This window comes from Coregonus lavaretus (genome assembly GCF_964263955.1).
Source record: "Coregonus lavaretus genome assembly, chromosome: 27".
Taxonomy (NCBI): domain Eukaryota; kingdom Metazoa; phylum Chordata; class Actinopteri; order Salmoniformes; family Salmonidae; genus Coregonus; species Coregonus lavaretus.
In genome coordinates, this window is record NC_140014.1 from 6,920,690 (window position 1) to 6,940,057 (window position 19,368).

Sequence of the window (19,368 nt, forward strand, 5' to 3'; positions counted from 1 at the left end):
CTCAGAAGGCAATCCGATCAGTTATTTGAACATGCATGGGAAAACAAATTAAACACGCTCTTTGTTCTCACAGACATTTTATACAGACTCAGGATGGGTGGGGTGATTCACATGCCATTCATGTGAGTCAGGTACTTCTGCTTATCCCTAGATAGCAGCCCCAGAGGCTGCAGACAAATCATACCAACGGCACGCGATTGAGAGCATATCAGGGATCAGAACAATCTTACAGAAACTAAGAGGAACCGGATGGCATGTCCCTTCTTCAGGCCATATAAGATATATTCGCCTGTATTTACCCCCCAAATATGAAATGCTAATTAGCTGCTAATGTGGCTATCATAAAGGACTACAAATGACATGATGATCTGGACGAGACTGCCGAATCGAGGCAAAGGTAAGAATCTCTGGATTAACTATCTAATGTTAGCTACATTTTGTAATGAATAAATTGGCAACATTTCTTTCAATTGACAGTTCTGTGAACTGTCTTGTGCAAGTTTGAAATTGACACAATACCTGTAGAAAAGGTGTCAGCTAGATATGACGTGCAGGAGCTTGCAGGGATTTGTAGTTTTGCATATTGTCTACTTTGATGCTAATTTGCAATTCCCAAATCTGAGAGTAAATAGAGCTGAATATATTGATAAAAGTCACCTTGTCCGAGAGAGATTTACATGGTTATCAAAACGTCACACCAGTTTAAGCCTACACGAAACACAGCCCTTATTTTAAGTGTTTCTAAAATTCCCTTTGGGAAAAATGAATGGTGGGAAAACGATTGGAACCATTTCCTTGTTTGACCGCTAGGTTTTATGGGTATTATGACACCTCCACTGTGGGGCTCTATTGATGTTGGCAAAATACCTCCCTGCACATTATCACTGCAAAAAAGCTGCAGATTAGGAGCAGTGCGCAAAACGGTGTGTCTGTGTGTGTGTCCTCAACTTGCAGTGGGCAGCCAAGTTTGCTGTCAGTTAGAATGTGCATCAGCATTGCATATTTTTTCCCTACCCTTGCCCCGCTTGTTAGATATTATACACATTGATAGCTTGATAGCAAATGTCCTCGTCATGTGATTTATCATAGTAGCAGGCAGCAGCAATCTAAATGATCAGACCAAAAACGTGAGGAAAACTGATCGGGTGAAATAATCAAGCAAGTGGATGGAGAAATACAGCTTCACTATCCAATCAGAGTAGCAGGACCAACATACAGTCCACTCTTTACAGACAGCCAGTTGAGTTATTTAAACCACGGAGAACCTAGCACATGACTGACTGACATGAGAAAGATGCGTGCTGTTTTTAGATCAAGGATAATTACTAAAAGATACTTGGATCATAATCGAATCCAGAAAATTGCCCATTTCCTTTACTATACTCGTTTTGTCCGACTACTCGGCACACCGCTAAGTGTGCCATGCCTAAATTGTGTTTGAATAGCTGAAGCCAACTAGCTTTTAAATGTGTGTCCATGTTTTTCATGACACAAGCACATAGTAGTGTATCCAAGTTGTAGGAAAGCAACCTGTAATCCAACAGTCAGCCACTCTAGTAGCATAAATGTACATCTAACATTCCCCCTCTTTTCCCCACTGAAACTAAGTGTGCAAGGTTGATTCAAAGTCTTTAAGGTGACCAGGACATGAGTGTGTCCTAACAGGGTGAGGAGACAAAGTAGCCAGTATCGGTTGTATTTCTGGGGCCTGACCAGGTTGCACAGCTAACTGGTAATTCTGGGCAAGCTGCAGCGATATTTACTGTGGGTAGTTGGCTGTGATTACAGTCTGGGGCAGACCCAGCAGGAGATGGGGAGGGTGACCTCAGGTTACCTAGAGGTTACTTAGAGCGTAGGTCATAGACTATGACGCGTTGGTTATGAGGGACGTAGCACAGCTCCACACACATATCCTGTACATTTGAAGATGATCCCTGGGCTTTGATGGAAAGGAAAGGGGTTGCAGAGGTGGTGGAACTGATCAAGTATAGTGCACAAAGACCACTATCTCACAGTCAATCCCCAGCCATCATACACGATCACATACAGCATATTTGTTTAAGTTTGACCACCCTAAGGGGTCTCTTGTTTGCCATTGATGGCATTATGTTCTTATAGGGATGTTGGGATTACTGAACAGTTTCCCAAACCAATGCATGAGAGCTCATTCTTCACATGCGTGTCCAGTTCAGGTGTCACATGGGCTAGCCAGCCATGGGTGGTAGCGAAATAGCTACAAATGAGAGCATTACATGCCAACACTTTCCTGATGGCATTTTGGCTGTTGCATGGACTCCTGACATGTGGCAGTGCAGTTCCATAGTGTCTCTGTCTTTATTAACTGCCAGGAGGGGGACTGATGGTGGAGTGGGCCTATTGAGGACAGTTCTGGTGAACACCTGCCTTATGAACTTGTCATCATATGTGGTTGCATCCTCCCCATACACCATAATGTCAACATGTACGGCAACTCCGGGGCAGACTGGGAGATTCAGGATGGCATTGACATTGGAGAGGTACAATTCCTATGACATGTGAAGGCCCACTAAGTTGATTGCATTTCTTTTCAATGATTGCCATGTTGTGTCAGTTTATTGTAGTGAACACCTGCCTTATGCGCTTGTCATGTGTGTTTACATCCATCTCATACACCATAATTTCACCATAGCTTTGTTACCACCTTGCGCTAACATGTGGGTATCGTGATCTGATCAATATATTCCAATCACTATCTGATCAAGGTGTGTCGCGTCTACACATTGTATTAAAATGTGTCTCTTATCCGTCCAGTGTGTCTGCATTGTGACCAGATTACCTGGTGCAACCATGTACGCAAATTATTTGACAGATACTTTCTAAGTAATATTAATGTATACAGTGCATTCGGAAAGTATTCAGACCCCTTGACCTTTTCCACATTCTGTTACGTTACAGCCTTATTCTACGATGGATAAAATAAAATAAAATCCTCATCAATCTACACACAATACCCCAAAATGACAAAGCAAAAATAGGTTTAGAATTTCTTGCAAATTTGTACAAACATTTATAAAACAAATACCTTATTTACATAAGCTCAGATGCATCCTGTTTCCATTGGTAATATTTGAGATGTTTCTACAACTTGATTGGAGTCTACCTGTAGTAAATTCAATTGATTGGATATGATTTGGAAAGGCACACACCTGTCTATATAAGGTCCCACTGTTGACAGTGCATGTCAGAGCAAAAACCATACATGAGGTCGAAGGAATTGTCCATAGTACTCAGAGACAGGACTGTGTTGAGGCACATATCTGGGGAAAGGCACCAAAACATTACTGCAGCATTGAAGGTCCCCAAGAACACAGTGACCTCCATCGTTCATAAATGGATGAAGTTTGGAACCACTAAGACTCTTCCTAGAGCTGGCCGCCCGGCCAAACTGAGCAATCGTGGGAGAAGGGCCTTGGTCAGGGAGGTGACCAAGAACCTGATGGTCACTGAAAGCACTCCAGAGTTATTCTGTGGAGATGGGATAACCTTCCAGAAGGACAACCATCTCTGCAGAACTCTACCAATCAGACCTTTATGTTAGAGAGGCCAGACGGAAGCCACTCTTCAGTAAAAGGCACATGAAAGCCCGCTTGGAGTTTGTCAAAAGGCACCTAAAGACTCTCAGACCATGAGAAACAAGATAATCTGGTCTGATGAAACTAAGATTGAACTCTTTGGCCTGAATGCCAAGTGTCACGTCTGGAGGAAACCTGGCACCATCCCTACGGTGAAGCATGGTGGTGGCAGCATCATGCTGTGGGGATGTTTTTCAGCGGCAGGAACTGTGAGACTAGTCAGGATCGAGGGAAAGATGAACGGAGCAAAGTACAGAGAGATCCTTGATGAAAACCTGCTCCAGAGCACTCAGGACCTCAGACTGGGGTGAAGGTTCACCTTCCAACAGGACAACGACCCTAAGCACCCAGCCAAGACAACGCAGGAGTGGATTTGGGAGAAGTCTCTGAATGTCCTTGAGTGGCCCAGCCAGAGCCCGGATTTGAACCCGATCGAACGTCTCTGGAGAGACCTGCAAATAGCTGTGCAGCAACGCTCCCCATCCAACCTGACAGAGCTTGAGACGATCTGCAGAAAAGAATGGGAGAAACTCCCCAAATACAGGTGTGCCAAGATTGTAGCGTCATACCCAAGAAGGCTCGAGGCTGTAACCGCTGCCAAAGGTGCTTCAACAAAGTACTGAGTAAAGGGTCTGAATACTTACGTAAATGTGATATTTCAGTTTTATTTGATAAATCTGCAAACATTTCTACAATCCTGTTTTTGCTTTGTCATTATGGGATATTGTGTGTAGATTGAGAAGCATATATTTTTTTATCCATTTTAGAATAAGGCTGTGACGTAACAACATTTGGAAAAAGTCAACTTCTGGAATTAGCAATCAAGCTACTTTATACAATAACAAACAAGTTCCTAGCAAGTTATCCAGCCGCACAATAGGCTACCTCTAACATAGAGGGAGTTATTTTAAGGTGGTGGCTGCTGCCCGTTTCCAAATCGAATGCAATCAACTTTCAGCCGGTGCAAAACACGACTACACGGGCGCCCGGTCAAGATGATCAAACCCCCTCACTCCTACATGTAGATGTTAAAAAATACTACTTCATTGGGTGAGGCTGACCTGTCACTCGAAAACCAGTTGACCAATAGAGACACATTATCTCTTAACCCTGCCTACATGGAATGAATGCGCCAAAACTTTGCAGCCGCAAAAAAAGGTAGCGAAAGCAAAGGGCAGAGTAACGTAACCAAAGATAGGACAAAATGTCAGCCAAAGAGGGAAGCGTTTCATCCCAATCGTGCTATAATTGAAAAGGTTTCACTGAAACCATTGTTTTGGCATTAATTTACAATCCATTTGTTCTTGCCTTTCAAAATTATTTCCTTGCAATATTATTTATTTTAGGTTGTTGTTTTGCTTTCAATATAATTTATGTTTGTAATACTAAGAATTATGTTCTCAAATTAAAAAGGTTTGCTTGATATTAAAGGCTCGAAGGTAATTCCATACTAAGCCCTAGCACCAATTTGGCCTGATTGCGCCCAGGTGCATAAAGGTGTGGGAGAGGGAAAAGTTGTTAGATTAGACAAGTACTTCTTGGCACATTTTTATTGTTCCTGTACATTTCATTTTTTATCCTTGATTTTAGCCATTTTAACTGCCTGATGTCCATGTATTTATTATAATTTATTGAAAACAAAATTTGTATTTTTGAGTAAACCCAGTTCCATTCTACTTTTAAACCTTTTATTGTGAGAGGTATCGGCCAGCCTTTCCACATTAAAAATCAAGCATGTAAATAACCATTGAACAGCTTCCAAATCAGACTGTAGTCCCAGATCTGTTTGTGCCACCATGCCACTCCTTGCCAAACAGACTGGTACCCAGGCTACCATTAATCTGCATTTCCATTTACAATATTAGATAAATTTTCTACAGAGATTTGAGTAGCAAGAAGTCCACTTACAAGACACTGGAGACAGCAGTAGATCTCTGAGACTGGAAGTCATGTTCAGGTACCTGGAGACATGAGAATCACACTCAGATTACCAGACAACCCTCAGGGAGAGCGGCAGGTAGCCTAGTGGTTACAGCATTTGGCCAGTAATCGAAAGGTCGAATCCTTAACCCTAATTGCTCCTGTAAGTTGCTCTGGATAAGATCTGTAAATCTCTGTCTGTTGTATGAACTATTGGAGCAGAACTGGCCTCATTTTCAGAGACTGTTATATTTTACTTACAGGAGGCTGATGGTGGCCAGCTGATGGCAGCCAGGTGTCTCTCTCATACACCACTACAGGAAGACCAGCGAGTTGGTCCTCACACTGTACTGGAACCTGAAACAACAGAAATCAATCATCAGTTCCACTAGGAACCAGGCCCACCCAATCAGATTGAGCAATTTATTTATTTTTAATGCTCTTTACTTGTCAGTGTTCCAAACAAGACATTACTTGTCTTTTTACCTAATAATGCAAACACCATCAGATAGAATCCATAGCAAGCAGTGCACTGGGTTAGTCAGATTTGATGAAATATAACAGAACAGATGAACTGGAATGACATTCACTCACATGGGATGGTTTGCCAAAAAGAACTAACTGAAAGCCACACTCCCAATAAGCCACAAATATGACTGCATTGTGGCATATGTCACTGTGCTTCTATGGCTATATGCACCATGCCACTGCCTACTTCATTTGTTCAGTTAGCAATCAAGAAAGCTCATAATCCAGTGCCTTTATCACATCACAGTCAACACACACATATTTGAGCTTTAATTAGCTTTATAAATGCTACATTTTCTCTCAGCCTCACAGCAAGATTTGTAGAATAGCATGAGATGAACTATAAAACTACACATTTTTATTTTTGACCCATGCAAAATGTGTACAAATTGCAAGAAGTTAGCTGCTTCCCAACCAGATTTCTGCAGGCCCACCCACCAACGAAGTTCTGGCTCTCTTTTTTTACCCCTTTTTTATGAGATCCAATTGGTAGTTCCGATCTTGTCTCATCGCTACAACTCGCCAATAGGCTCGAGAGAGGCGAAGGTCGAGTCATGGGTCCTCCGAAACATGACCAGCCAAGCTGCGCTGCTTCTTAACACACTGCTCGCTTAACCCGGAAGTCAGCCGCTCCAATGTGTCGTAGGAAACACTGTTCAACTGATGACCGAAGTCAGCTTGCAGGCGCCCAGCCCGCCACAAGAAGTGGCTAGAAATCCCATCAGCCTCCCCCTGGCCAAGCCCTCCCCTAACCTCAATGACGCTGGGCCAATTGTGCGCCGCCCGGTGTGATACAGCCTGGGATGCAGTGTTTTGACCGCTGTGCCACTCGGATGCCAAGGTATCTTTTGATCTTAAAGGTCGAAAGAAACGGTTGCGTTTCTGAAATTTGCAACAAGTTTTCAACTCTGGTCGGGAGCTCTCTAGTTACCAACTGTTAAGTTGCTGTGTCTCCTCGAGTCTCCTCATTCCATGGTCGCTGGTAGCTAGGTCGCTGATATTCTTCTTTTTTTTTTACATAAAAATTGTATTTAAAAATATAGATTTTCACAATAATCCACATACAAAACAGAAACAGAAATACAGAATTAAAAATATGATTGTTAAGATTATAGGTCGCTGATATTCTCACACAGAGAGAATCCACTGTAAATGCGCTGGGAATGTATACTGAACAAAAATATAAACGCAACATGTAAAGTGTGGGTCCCATGTTTCATGAGCTGAAATAAAAGAACCCAGAAATGTTCAATACGCACAAAAAGCATACTTCTCTAAAACAAATTGTGCACACATTTGTTTAAATCCCTGTTGAGCATTTCTCCTTTGCCAAGATAATCCATTTACCTGACAGGTGTGACATATCAAGAAGCTGATGTAACAGCATGATCATTACACAGGTGCACCTTGTGTTGGGAACAATAAAAGGCCACTCTAAAATGTGCAGTTTTGTCACACAATACAATGCCACAGATGTGCAATTGGCATGCAGACTGCAGGACTGTCCACCAGAGCTGTTGCCAGAGAATTTAATGTTCATTTCTCTACCATATGCCGCCTCCAATGTCATTTTAGAAAGTCTGGCAGTACGTCCAACCGGCATCACAACCGCAGACCACGTGTAACCACGTGTAACCACGACAACCCAGGAATTCCACATTCGGCTTCTTCACCTGCGGGATCGTCTGAGATCAGCCACCTGGACAGCTGATGAAACTGTGGGTTTGCACAATCAAAGAATTTCTGCCAAAACTGTCAGAAACCGTCTCAGGGAAGCTCATCTGCATGCTCGTCGTCCTCAATAGAGTCTTGACCTGACTGCAGTTTGGTGTCATGACCGACTTCAGTGGGCAAATGCTCATCTTCAACTGTACCAGGCAGATGGCAGACAGCGTGTATGGCATCATGTGGGTGAGCAGTTTGTTGATGTCAACGTTGTGAACAGAGCCCCATGGTGGTGGTGGGGTTATGGTATGGGCAGGCATAAGCTACGGACAATGAACACAATTGTTACAGGAGGGGGTCGCAGTTCCGGAGCGACCCACTAGGTGTCATCCTCCGAAAACCTTAGGCACCTCCTCACTCACAGTCGGGACTAATCATCATCCTATTGGTGTCACCTGTGTCTATCTGTTCACCTGTTTATTTATGCCCTCACTTCCCTGGGTTCCCTTGCTCCGTTTTCTCTGCTAGTTTCTTGATGTCAAGCAGTATGAATCAGTGTCTGATCATGAGACGGAAGTACAGGTACGTGAGAAGTGTTCTCCCTGTTTCATTGTTGTTTTCAGTCATAGTTAGTATTTCGTATTTTTGCTGTCAGCCTGTTTTTGGAGACCAATTTGCTCCACCTTTATTTTTTCTGATAAGTCCGTTGTTTTGTATCCTGGCTTTGGGACCACAAGTAAAGATCCTTGATTCACCATCTTTGCCTACTGCCTACTGTCTATCCTGCACCGCACCTGGGTCACACCTCACACCAACCCTTACACACAATTGCATTTTATCAATGGCAATTTGAATGCACAGAGATACCGTGACAAGATCCTGAGGCCCATTGTTGTGGCATTCATCTCCCGCCATCACCTCATGCATAATGCACAGCCCCATATCGCAAGGATCTGTACACAATTCCTGGAAGCTGAAAATTTCCCAGTTCTTCCATGGTCTGCATACTCAGACATGTCACCCATTGAGCATGTTTAGGATGCTCTGGATCAACATGTACGACAGCATGTTCCAGTTCCCGCCAATATCCAGCAACTTCATACAGCCATTGAAGAGGAGTGGCACAACATTCCACAGGCCACAATCAACAGCCTGATCAACTCTATGCGAAGAAGATGTGTCGCGCCGCATGAGGCAAATGGTGGTCACACCAGAAACTGACTGGTTTTCTGATCCACACCCCTACCTTTTTTTTAAAGGTATCTGTGACCAACATATGCATATCTGTATTCCCAGTCAAATCCATAGATTAGGGCCTAATTTATTTATTTCAATTGACACATTTCCTTAAATGAACTGTAACTCAGTAAAATCTTAGAAATTGTTGCATGTTGCGTTTATATTTTTGTTCAGTATAGTATTCCCAAATAATATTTTTTGTGTAATCAAGATTCGCAGAGCTACACCTCTTGTGGCTTAAGTGATCTCCCACCAAAACACCTGGGCATAACCATATAATCATATAATTACTAATCATATAATGAGTAAAAATTCCTTTATTGGTATGGCATGTTCAATAGAACAAAACCGTAAGTACTAAGACGCCTTTCGACGGCATGGCCTTTGCCATGCGGTCAAAACATTTCAGAAACTGTTTTTTTATGAGCATTTAACCCCTTTACCAAAGGGCACCTTCTACCTACTAAATTATACTATTGTATCCCAGTAGCACTTCCCTTCCTCATTTATTCTACAAGACATGCTACTTGAAAGACATGCTACATGATACCTTAATTCCTGGAGCCAACTTTTTTATGTGCTCAATTACTTGTAAAGCACTTTGAGATACAATTCTTTAAATGAGAGATACAGTGCCTTCAGTAAGTATTCACACCCCTTGAATGAAATTGAGATGTGTCACTGATCTACACACAATACCCCATAATGTCAAAGTGGAATTTTGTTTTTAGAAATGCATACAGTGCATTCGGAAAGTATTCAGACATCTTCCCTTTTTCCACATTTTGCTACGTTACAGCCTTATTCTAAAATTGATTCAATAAATTGTTTTACTCATCAATCTACACACAATACCCTATAATTACAAAGCAAAAACTGGTTTTTAGATTTTTTGGCGTATTTATGAAAAATAAAAAAACAGGGGTCTGAATACTTTCCGAATGCACTGTAGATCTGTTAATAATGAGGAGACGTCTACGCCCTAACAAATGGGAGTGCTAATTTTTGCTGTTCTCCAAATTGCATTTTGCAGTTTTTAAATTGTGTAGAAATGCAGTAAATGTGCGTAATATTTTTATTTATTTATTATAAAGTAACAATTTTGAGAATAAAGTCGCAGTTATATTTCAAGATTAATGTAGGGGATTTGGTTAACTGCATGTCTCCCTGGTTCCCTGTCACTGTGCGTGCCACCGTTTGAAATGACTGCAGTGTCACACCCTGGCTCTGGGGACTCTGAAATGTTGAGCCAGGGTGTGTAGTTTCTGTGTTATATTTTCTATGTTGATGTTCTAGTACGTTTAGATCTATGTTGGCCAGGGTGGTTCCCAATCAGAGGCAGCTGTATCTCGTTGTCTCTGATTGGGGACCATACTTAGGCAGCCTGTTTGGCACTAGTCGGTGTGGGATCTTGTTCCGTAAAGGTTTGTTTTGTGTAACCTAGGACTTCACGTTTTGTTTGTTTGTTGTTTTGTCGTGAGTTTAGTACTTAATAAAATGTACGCTTATCACGCTGCGCCTTGGTCCGTATCTTCCATAAACGATCTTGACATGCAATTAGATGACCTGGTGAAACTATACTTTAGAATTGGCTTTAGTATCAAGGAAACCCTTTCTTTTTTACCACATAATAACCATATTATTATAAGTTGGCATATTAGAACCTGGAAGAGGTTGTGCCACAGACTCTTTCCAGAAGGATGAACCACACGGACTCGGATAAGGTATTTAATCCTAGTCCATGTGGTTACATACACAGGTAGAGAAAGCTGAGTTGTGTGTGTGTGTGGGAGGGTCTAATACACTCGTTCAAACTGGCATCACACACACACACACACACACACACACACACACACGGTATCCCCAAAGCAATACAATTCTAACGACCATGGTTGATTAAATTGTAGTTTTTTCTCATCAATGTACATACAATACCCCATAATGACAAAGCAAAAACAGGTTGGTAGAAATTTTTGCAAATGTACAAAATAAAATAAACTGAAATATTACATTTACATAAGTATTCAGACAGTTTACTCTGTACTTTGTTGAAGCACCTTTGGCAGTGATTACAGCCTTGAGTCTTCTTGGGTATGACGCTACAAGCTGGGCACACCTGTATTTGGGGAGTTTCTCTTCTCTGCAGATCCCCTCAAGCTCTGTCAGGTTGGATGGAGAGCGTCGCTGCACAGCTACTTTCAGGTCTCTCCAGAGATGTTAGATCAGGTTCAAGTCCGGGCTCTGGCTGGGCCACTCAAGGACATTCAGAGACTTGTCCTGAAGCCACTCCTGCATTGTCTTGGCTGTGTGCTTAGGGTTGTTGTCCTGTTGGAAGGTGAACCTTCGCCCCAGTCTGAGGTCCTGAGTGCTCTGGAGAAGGTTTTCATCAAGGATCTCTCTGTACTTTGCTCCGTTCATCTTTCCCTCGATCCTGACAAGTCTCCCAGTCCCTGCTGCTGAAAAACATCCCCACCACCATGCTTCACCTTAGGGATGTTGCCAGGTTTCCTCCAGACATGACGCTTGGCATTCAGTCTAAAGAGTTCAATCTTGGTTTCATCAGACCAGAGAATCTTGTTTCTCATGGTCTGAGAGCACTTTATGTGCCTTTTGGCAAACTCCAAACGTGCTGTCATGTGCCTTTTCCTGAGGAGTGGCTTCCATTTGGCCACTCTACCATAAAGGCCTGATTGGTGTAGTGCTGCAGGGATGGTTGTCCTTCTGGAAGGTTCTCCCATCTCCACAGAGGAACTCTGGAGCTCTGTCAGAATGACCATTGGGTTCTTGGTCACCTCCCTGACAAAGGCCCTTCTCCCCCGATTGCTCAGTTTCTAGGAAGAGTCTTGGTGGTTCCAAGCTTCATCCATTTAAGAATGATGGAGGCCACGGCGTTCTTGGGGACCTTCAATGCTGCAGAAATGCTTTGGTACCCTTCCCCAGATCTGTGCCTCGACACAATCCTGTCTCGGAGCTCTACGGACCATTCTTTCGACTTCATGGCTTGGTTTTTGCTCTGACATGCACTGTCAACTGTGGGACCTTATATAGACAGGTGTGTGCCTTTCCAAATCATGTCCAATCAATTGAATTTACTACAGGTGGACTCCAATCAAGTTGTAGAAACATCTCAAGGATGATCAATGGAAACAGGATGCACCTGACCTCAATTTCGAGTCTCATAGCAAAGGGTCTGAATACTTATGTAAATAAGGTATTCCGGTTTTTTATTTTTAATCAATTTGCAAAAATAATTTGTTTTATTTGGTGTGCTCACGTAGCCTACTAGCCTATAGTTGTTTGAAGGATAGTTGCCATAAGGAGGAAATACTACTCTTAGTAAAGCGCCATGGATAAGGTCTTTAATAGTTGCCATTATGCACCGTTTTTTTGCAAGGTGTTAGCCCCGACTAAGCAGTAGAATGTTGTGAATTAGGAGGGCAGACTGACAGGGACTCAACCCCAGTTCTCTTCTAATTTAGTGACAGTGCCAAGAACGTTTTTTGTTTGTGCTCATAACGCACCATGGCTGTTAGAAGAGTGTATGTCTATAGTCTGAAATGTTCTTGTGTTTATGTGTTTGTATGATTAGCATAATGCTTTTTTTTTATAACCTGTCTTTGTTGGGTTCATGCGAGTGACAGGTTGACTGCACAAAGGAATAAACCACACAATCACTCAAAAGCAATTTGGCAGTACGCCCAGAACATTGCTTTGGGAACTAGAAGGAGTAATACATTATCTGAGTTTCAAGGTAAGAAGCCTGGTGTGGTATCAGTCAGTCACATGGATGAACCAACCATGCTCATATTACTTGTTTGGGTAGCAGTATAAAGGTACTGGAAGGGAACCTCTCCTTCAGAGCTTCCTCAGACCTGCATTAAGATTTGTTGAACCTTTCCGCGTGTTATAAATAAAGATGATATTGCTTCAATTACTTTGGTTTTGGGTTCTTTATGGTGGAATTTCCATGACAGCAGCTTTCACTTTCTTCCGCTACATTGGTGGCAGCATTGGGATCATGTCCAGCTCACATCTAGTTATGTGATCTAGTGGTGGGAAGCATTTTGTTTTTCAATATTGTGTTGGGTGTAATTACATTGATATATCGAGTGAACAATGGATAAGCAACAATGGGCGTGACGGATAGAAGTAGTCACTACAGGTGTGATCAAGCCTTACATCAAAGTTGCCTGAAGCTGAATGGAAAGTTTTATGCTCTGAGCAGTTATTCAGAAGAAAATCCTCTGTGACTGTCTAATTTACATTAATTAACTTACCAGTGTGGACCCAAAACAAACACATTTACGAACTACCTGCTTAAAGTGTTAAAGCTTTTATTAATTTCATCACATTCCCAGTGGGTCAGAAGTTTACATACACTCAATTAGTATTTGGTAGCATTGCCTTTAAAATTGTTTAACTTGGGTCAAACGTTTTGGGTAGCCTTCCACAAGCTTCCCACAATAAGTTGGGTGAATTTTGGCCCATTCCTCCTGACAGAGCTGGTGTAACTGAGTCAGGTTTATAGGCCTCCTTGCTCGCACACGCTTTTTCAGTTCTGCCCACAAATGTTCTATAGGATTGAAGTCAGGGCTTTGTGATGGACTTTGTGATAACCACTTTGGAAGTATGCTTGGGGTCATTGTCCATTTAGAAGACCCATTTGCGACTGAGCTTTAACTTCCTGACTGATGTCTTGAGATGTTGCTTCAATATATCCACATAATTGTCCTTCCTCATGATGCCATCTATTTTGTGAAGTGCACCAGTCCCTCCTGCAGCAAAGCACCCTCACCGCATGATGCTGCCACCCCCGTGCTTCACGGTTGAGATGGTGTTCTCCGACTAGAAAGCTCCCCCTTTTTCCTCCAAACATAACGATGGTCATTATGGGCAAACAGTTCAATTTTTTTTCATTTTCATCAGACCAGAGGACATTTCTCCAAAAAGTAAGATCTTTGTCCCCATGTGCAGTTGCAAACTGTAGTCTGGCTTTATTATGGCGGCTTTGGAGCAGTGGCTTCTTCCTTGCTGAGTGGCCTTTCAGGTTGTCGATATACAGTGGGGGAAAAAAGTATTTAGTCAGCCACCAATTGTGCAAGTTCTCCCACTTAAAAAGATGAGAGAGGCCTGTAATTTTCATCATAGGTACACGTCAACTATGACAGACAAATTGAGAAAAATAAATCCAGAAAATCACATTGTAGGATTTTTTATGAATTTATTTGCAAATTATGGTGGAAAATAAGTATTTGGTCACCTACAAACAAGCAAGATTTCTGGCTCTCACAGATCTGTAACTTCTTTTTTAAGAGGCTCCTCTGTCTTCCACTCATTACCTGTATTAATGGCACCTGTTTGAACTTGTTATCAGTATAAAAGACACCTGTCCACAACCCCAAACAGTCACACTCCAAACTCCACTATGGCCAAGACCAAAGAGCTGTCAAAGGACACCAGAAACAAAATTGTAGACCTGCACCAGGCTGGGAAGACTGAATCTGCAATAGGTAAGCAGCTTGGTTTGAAGAAATCAAGTGTGGGAGCAATTATTAGGAAATGGAAGACATACAAGACCACTGATAATCTCCCTCGATGTGGGGCTCCACGCAAGATCTCACCCCGTGGGGTCAAAATGATCACAAGAACGGTGAGCAAAAATCCCAGAACCACACGGGGGGACCTAGTGAATGACCTGCAGAGAGCTGGGACCAAAGTAACAAAGCCTACCATCAGTAACACACTACGCCGCCAGGGACTCAAATCCTGCAGTGCCAGAAGTGTCCCCCTGCTTAAGCCAGTACATGTCCAGGCCTGTCTGAAGTTTGCTAGAGTGCATTTGGATGATCCAGAAGAGGATTGGGAGAATGTCATATGGTCAGATGAAACCAAAATATAACTTTTTGGTAAAAACTCAACTCGTCGTGTTTGGAGGACAAAGAATGCTGAGTTGCATCCAAAGAACACCATACCTACTGTGAAGCATGGGGGTGGAAACATCATGCTTTGGGGCTGTTTTTCTGCAAAGGGACCAGGACGACTGATCCGTGTAAAGGAAAGAAAGAATGGGGCCATTTATCGTGAGATTTTGAGTGAAAACCTCCTTCCATCAGCAAGGGCATTGAAGATGAAATGTGTCTGGGTCTTTCAGCATGACAATGATCCCAAACACACCGCCCGGGCAATGAAGGAGTGGCTTCGTAAGAAGCATTTCAAGGTCCTGGAGTGGCCTAGCCAGTCTCCAGATCTCAACCCCATAGAAAATCTTTGGAGGGAGTTGAAAGTCTACGTTGCCCAGCGACAGCCCCAAAACATCACTGCTCTAGAGGAGATCTGCATGGAGGAATGGGCCAAAATACCAGCAACAGTGTGTGAAAACCTTGTGAAGACTTACAGAAAACGTTTGACCTGTGTCATTGCCAACAAAGGGTATATAACAAAGTATTGAGAAACTTTTGTTATTGACCAAATACTTATTTTCCACCATAATTTGCAAATAAATTCATAAAAAATCCTACAATGTGATTTTCTGGATTTTTTTTCTCATTTTGTCTGTCATAGTTGACGTGTACCTATGATGAAAATTACAGGCCTCTCTCATCTTTTTAAGTGGGAGAACATGCACAATTGGTGGCTGACTAAATACTTTTTTCCCCCACTGTAGGACTTGTTTTACTGTGGATATAGATACTTTTATACCTGTTTCCTCCAGCATCTTCACAAGGTCCTTTGCTGTTGTTTTGTTATTGATTTGCACTTTTTGCACCAAAGTATGTTCATCTCTAGGAGACAGAATGCGTCTCCTTCCTGAGCGGTATGACGGCTGCGTGGTCCCATGGTGTTTATACTTGCGTACTATTGTTTGTTCAGATGAACGCGTTTGGAAATTGCTCCCAAGGATGAACTAGACTTGTGGAGGTCTACAATTGTTTTTCTGAGGTCTTGGCTGATTTCTTTTGATTTTCCCATGATGTCAAGCAAAGATGCACTGAGTTTGAAGGTAGGCCTTGAAATACATCCACAGGTACACCTCCAATTGACTCAAATGATGTCAATTAGCCTATCAGAAGCTTCTAAAGCCATGACATAATTTTCTGGAATATTCCAAGCTGTTTAAAGGACAGTCAACTTAGTGTATGTAAACTTCTTACCCACTGGAATTGTGATACAGTTAATTATAAGTGAAATAATCTGTCTGTAAACAATTGTTGGACAAATTACTTGTGTCATGCACAAAGTAGATGTCCTAACCGACTTGCCAAAACTATAGGAAAAGACAAACTTTCAGAAATAATGTTACTTCTGGGTAACCGAGATTAGTAGATGGGTAAACATAAAAAAGCAGACATTTAATATTTTGAGCAATGGTGAAGTTATTAATTACACTTTTGATAGTGTATCAATACCTAGTCACTACAAAGATATAGGTGTCCTTCCTAACTATGTCGTGGAGAGGAAGGAAACCGCTCAGGGATTTCACCATGAGGCCAATGGTGACTTAAAGGTCAACTGCCCCTTAGAACCAACTTCTCTGGTTTTAAACTGCCTATGTGGCAAAGATATGAGTCAATAACTAATTATAGTGTCAAAATTGGCTACAAAGTGGAAATAGGATAATTTTGGTCATGAAGTCAGTCTCGTACACCACAATTTACTGGAGGATTGGGAATTAATTACTTACATGCCCACTTTTGTCAATGATGCCCAGTTGCCCAGAGACAATACATTTTGGTCCGCCCCCAGCTGCCATGTGGACATTTGTTGTCAAGTCTGCATATGAGTGCAACGCATTTCGCTCGGCAAATAGGAGTGAAAATGGGCTTCCATAAAGATGTTCAACAATCTCGGGCAGAGGGCCAGGATATGGATTACATCCGACTAGCTTCTACTTGGGCTGTCAACTGTCATTTTAAAGCTGAATAAATACTGTTACATTAGTTTGTAAGATAGCCTTAACTTTAGGCTATTTACTGTATTACAAAAGTAATATTGAATTGTGTTTGGTTGACAATGCAACCAAATATCAACATATACCATATCTGTATCGGCTGTGAATGACAATAAAAGATGAAAGACAAGTGTAATATTTGCATATTGTCATATTAGCAGAACACTGCTTTACAGTATTATGTGAAGGATGGTTTATTCTATATGGAACTGATACACATTTTGCCATGGGCAGAGAGAGGAATTTGCGGTTTTCTAATGCTATTCTACACTTCTTTCATGAGTCAGAGAAAATGGTGCAGTTTTATTGCTAATTTCCTGCAATTCTTCACATTATGCCATAGGTTAGAGAAAATAAGTGCTGTTTTATAGCTCATCTCATACTATTCTTCACATTTTGCCATGAGGATGAGAGAAAAGTTGCAGTTTTAAAGCTAATTTCCTGCTGCTGTACACATTTTGCCATGAGGCTGAGAGAAAATGGTGCAGTTTTAAAGTAACTGTCCAGTTAAATCTTTTAAAAGTTCGTATTCTGTTAAGTCATACCTAAATAATGTTGTTGAGTCCTCCTATACTCGTATTTGTGGCCAAAGCATAAATTGGAGAAAAAACACTTTAAAAACCCCACCTCAAACTTGTACAGTACATTCAGAAAGTGTTCAGACCGCTTGACTTTTCCACATTTTGTTACGTTACAGCCTTATTCTAAAAATTGATTTAAATTGTTTTTTTCTCCTCATCAATCTACACAAAATACCCCATAATAACAACACAAACATATATATTTTTTTGCATAATTTTAAAAACATACAAAATGGAAATATCACATTTGCATAAGTATTCAGACCCTTTACTCAGTACTTTGTTGAAGCACCTTTGGCAGCAATTACAGCCTCAAGTCTTCTTGGGTATGACGCTACAAGCCTGGCACACCTGTATTTGGGGAGTTTCTCCCATTCTTCTCTGCAGATCATATCAAGCTCTGTCAGGTTGGATGGGGCGCATCGCTGCACAGCTATTTTCAGGTCTCTCCAGAGATGTTCGATCGGATTCAAGTCCGGGCTCTGGCTGGGCCACACAAGGACATTCAGACTTGTACCGAAGCCACGCCAGCGTTGTCTTGGCGGTGTGCTTCGGGTCGTTGTCCTGTTGGAAGGTGAACCTTCACTCCAGTCTGAGGTCTTGAGTGCTCTGGAGCAGGTTTTCATCAAGGATCTCTCTGTACTTTGCTCCGTTCATATTTCTCTCGATCCTGACTAGTCTCCCAGTCACTGCCGATGAAAAACATACCACAGCATGATGCTGCCACCACCATGCTTCACCGTAGGGATGGTGCCAAGTTTCCTCCAGATGTGACGTTTGGCATTCAGGCCAAAGAGTTTAATCTTGGTTTCATCAGACCAGAGAATCTTGTTTCTCATGGTTTGAGAGTCTTTAGGTGCCTTTTGACAAACTCCAAGCGGGCTTTCATGTGCCTTTTACTGAAGAGTGGCTTCAGTCTGGCCTCTCTAACATAAAGGTCTGATTGGTGGAGTGCTGCAGAGATGGTTGTCCTTCTGGAAGTTTATCCCATCTCCACAGAAGAACTCTGGAGCGCTTTCAGTGACCATCGGGTTCTTGATCACCTCCCTGACCAAGGCCCTTCTCCCACGATTGCTCAGTTTGGCCGGGTGGCCAGCTCTAGGAAGAGTCTTGGTGGTTCCAAACTTCTTTCATGTAAGAATGATGGAGGCCACTGTGTTCTTGGGGATCTTCAATGCTGCATACATTTTTTGGTACCCGTCCCCAGATCTGTGCCTCGACACAATCCTGTCTCAAGGCTCTACGGACAATTCCTTTGACCTCATGGCTTGGTTTTTGCTCTGACATGCACTGTCAACTGTGGGACCTTATATAGACAGGTGCGTGTCTTTCCAAATCATGTTCAATCAATTTAATTTACCACAGGTGGAATCGAATAAAGTTCTCAAGGATGTTCAATGGAAACAGGATGCACCTGAGCTCCATTTCGAGTTTCATAGCAAATGGTCTGAATACTTATATAAATAAGGTATTTCAGTTTTTTATTTTTTATTAAGTTGCAAAATATTCAAAAAACCTGTTTTTGCTTTGTCATTATGGGGTATCGTGTGTAGATTGATAAGGGGGGGGGGACAATTGAATCAATTTTAGAATAAGGCTGTAACGTAACAAAATGTGGAAAAAGTCAAGGGGTCTGAATACTTTCCGAATGCACTGTATATCGAACAGACTGCTTGCTATTTCCTCATAGAGGATGATGTCATCCTCTAGAGGATGATGTCATCCTCTAGAGGAGGATGAGCTGGCGAATCAGCGGTCTACTTGCGTGAATATTTTTCATTACCGGTATATACGCCAAAACCATTCTGTTGTTGGGGTACGCCCACACCATTCCATCACAGAAAAGCTGTTTTTTTTAACATTATTAATTACAATT

General features: G+C 42.1%; 2 protein-coding genes across 2 annotated transcripts in view; one reads left to right on the forward strand and one right to left on the reverse strand.

The window, feature by feature from the left end:
* Window positions 1-19,368, forward strand: part of LOC311103132 (transcriptional repressor protein YY1-like) — a 964,063-nt gene that overhangs the window by 559,334 nt on the left and 385,361 nt on the right. The gene's annotated exons all lie outside the window — the stretch shown is intronic.
* Window positions 1-19,368, reverse strand: part of LOC311103134 (baculoviral IAP repeat-containing protein 7-A-like) — a 55,820-nt gene that overhangs the window by 32,462 nt on the left and 3,990 nt on the right. Inside the window, exons 2-3 of the mRNA XM_084144680.1 lie at window positions 5,793-5,888; window positions 5,520-5,572 (exon numbers count right to left, since the gene is read on the reverse strand). Coding sequence (XP_084000806.1) covers window positions 5,520-5,572; window positions 5,793-5,888 — 149 coding nt within the window. The remainder of the gene's footprint in view (window positions 1-5,519; window positions 5,573-5,792; window positions 5,889-19,368) is intronic.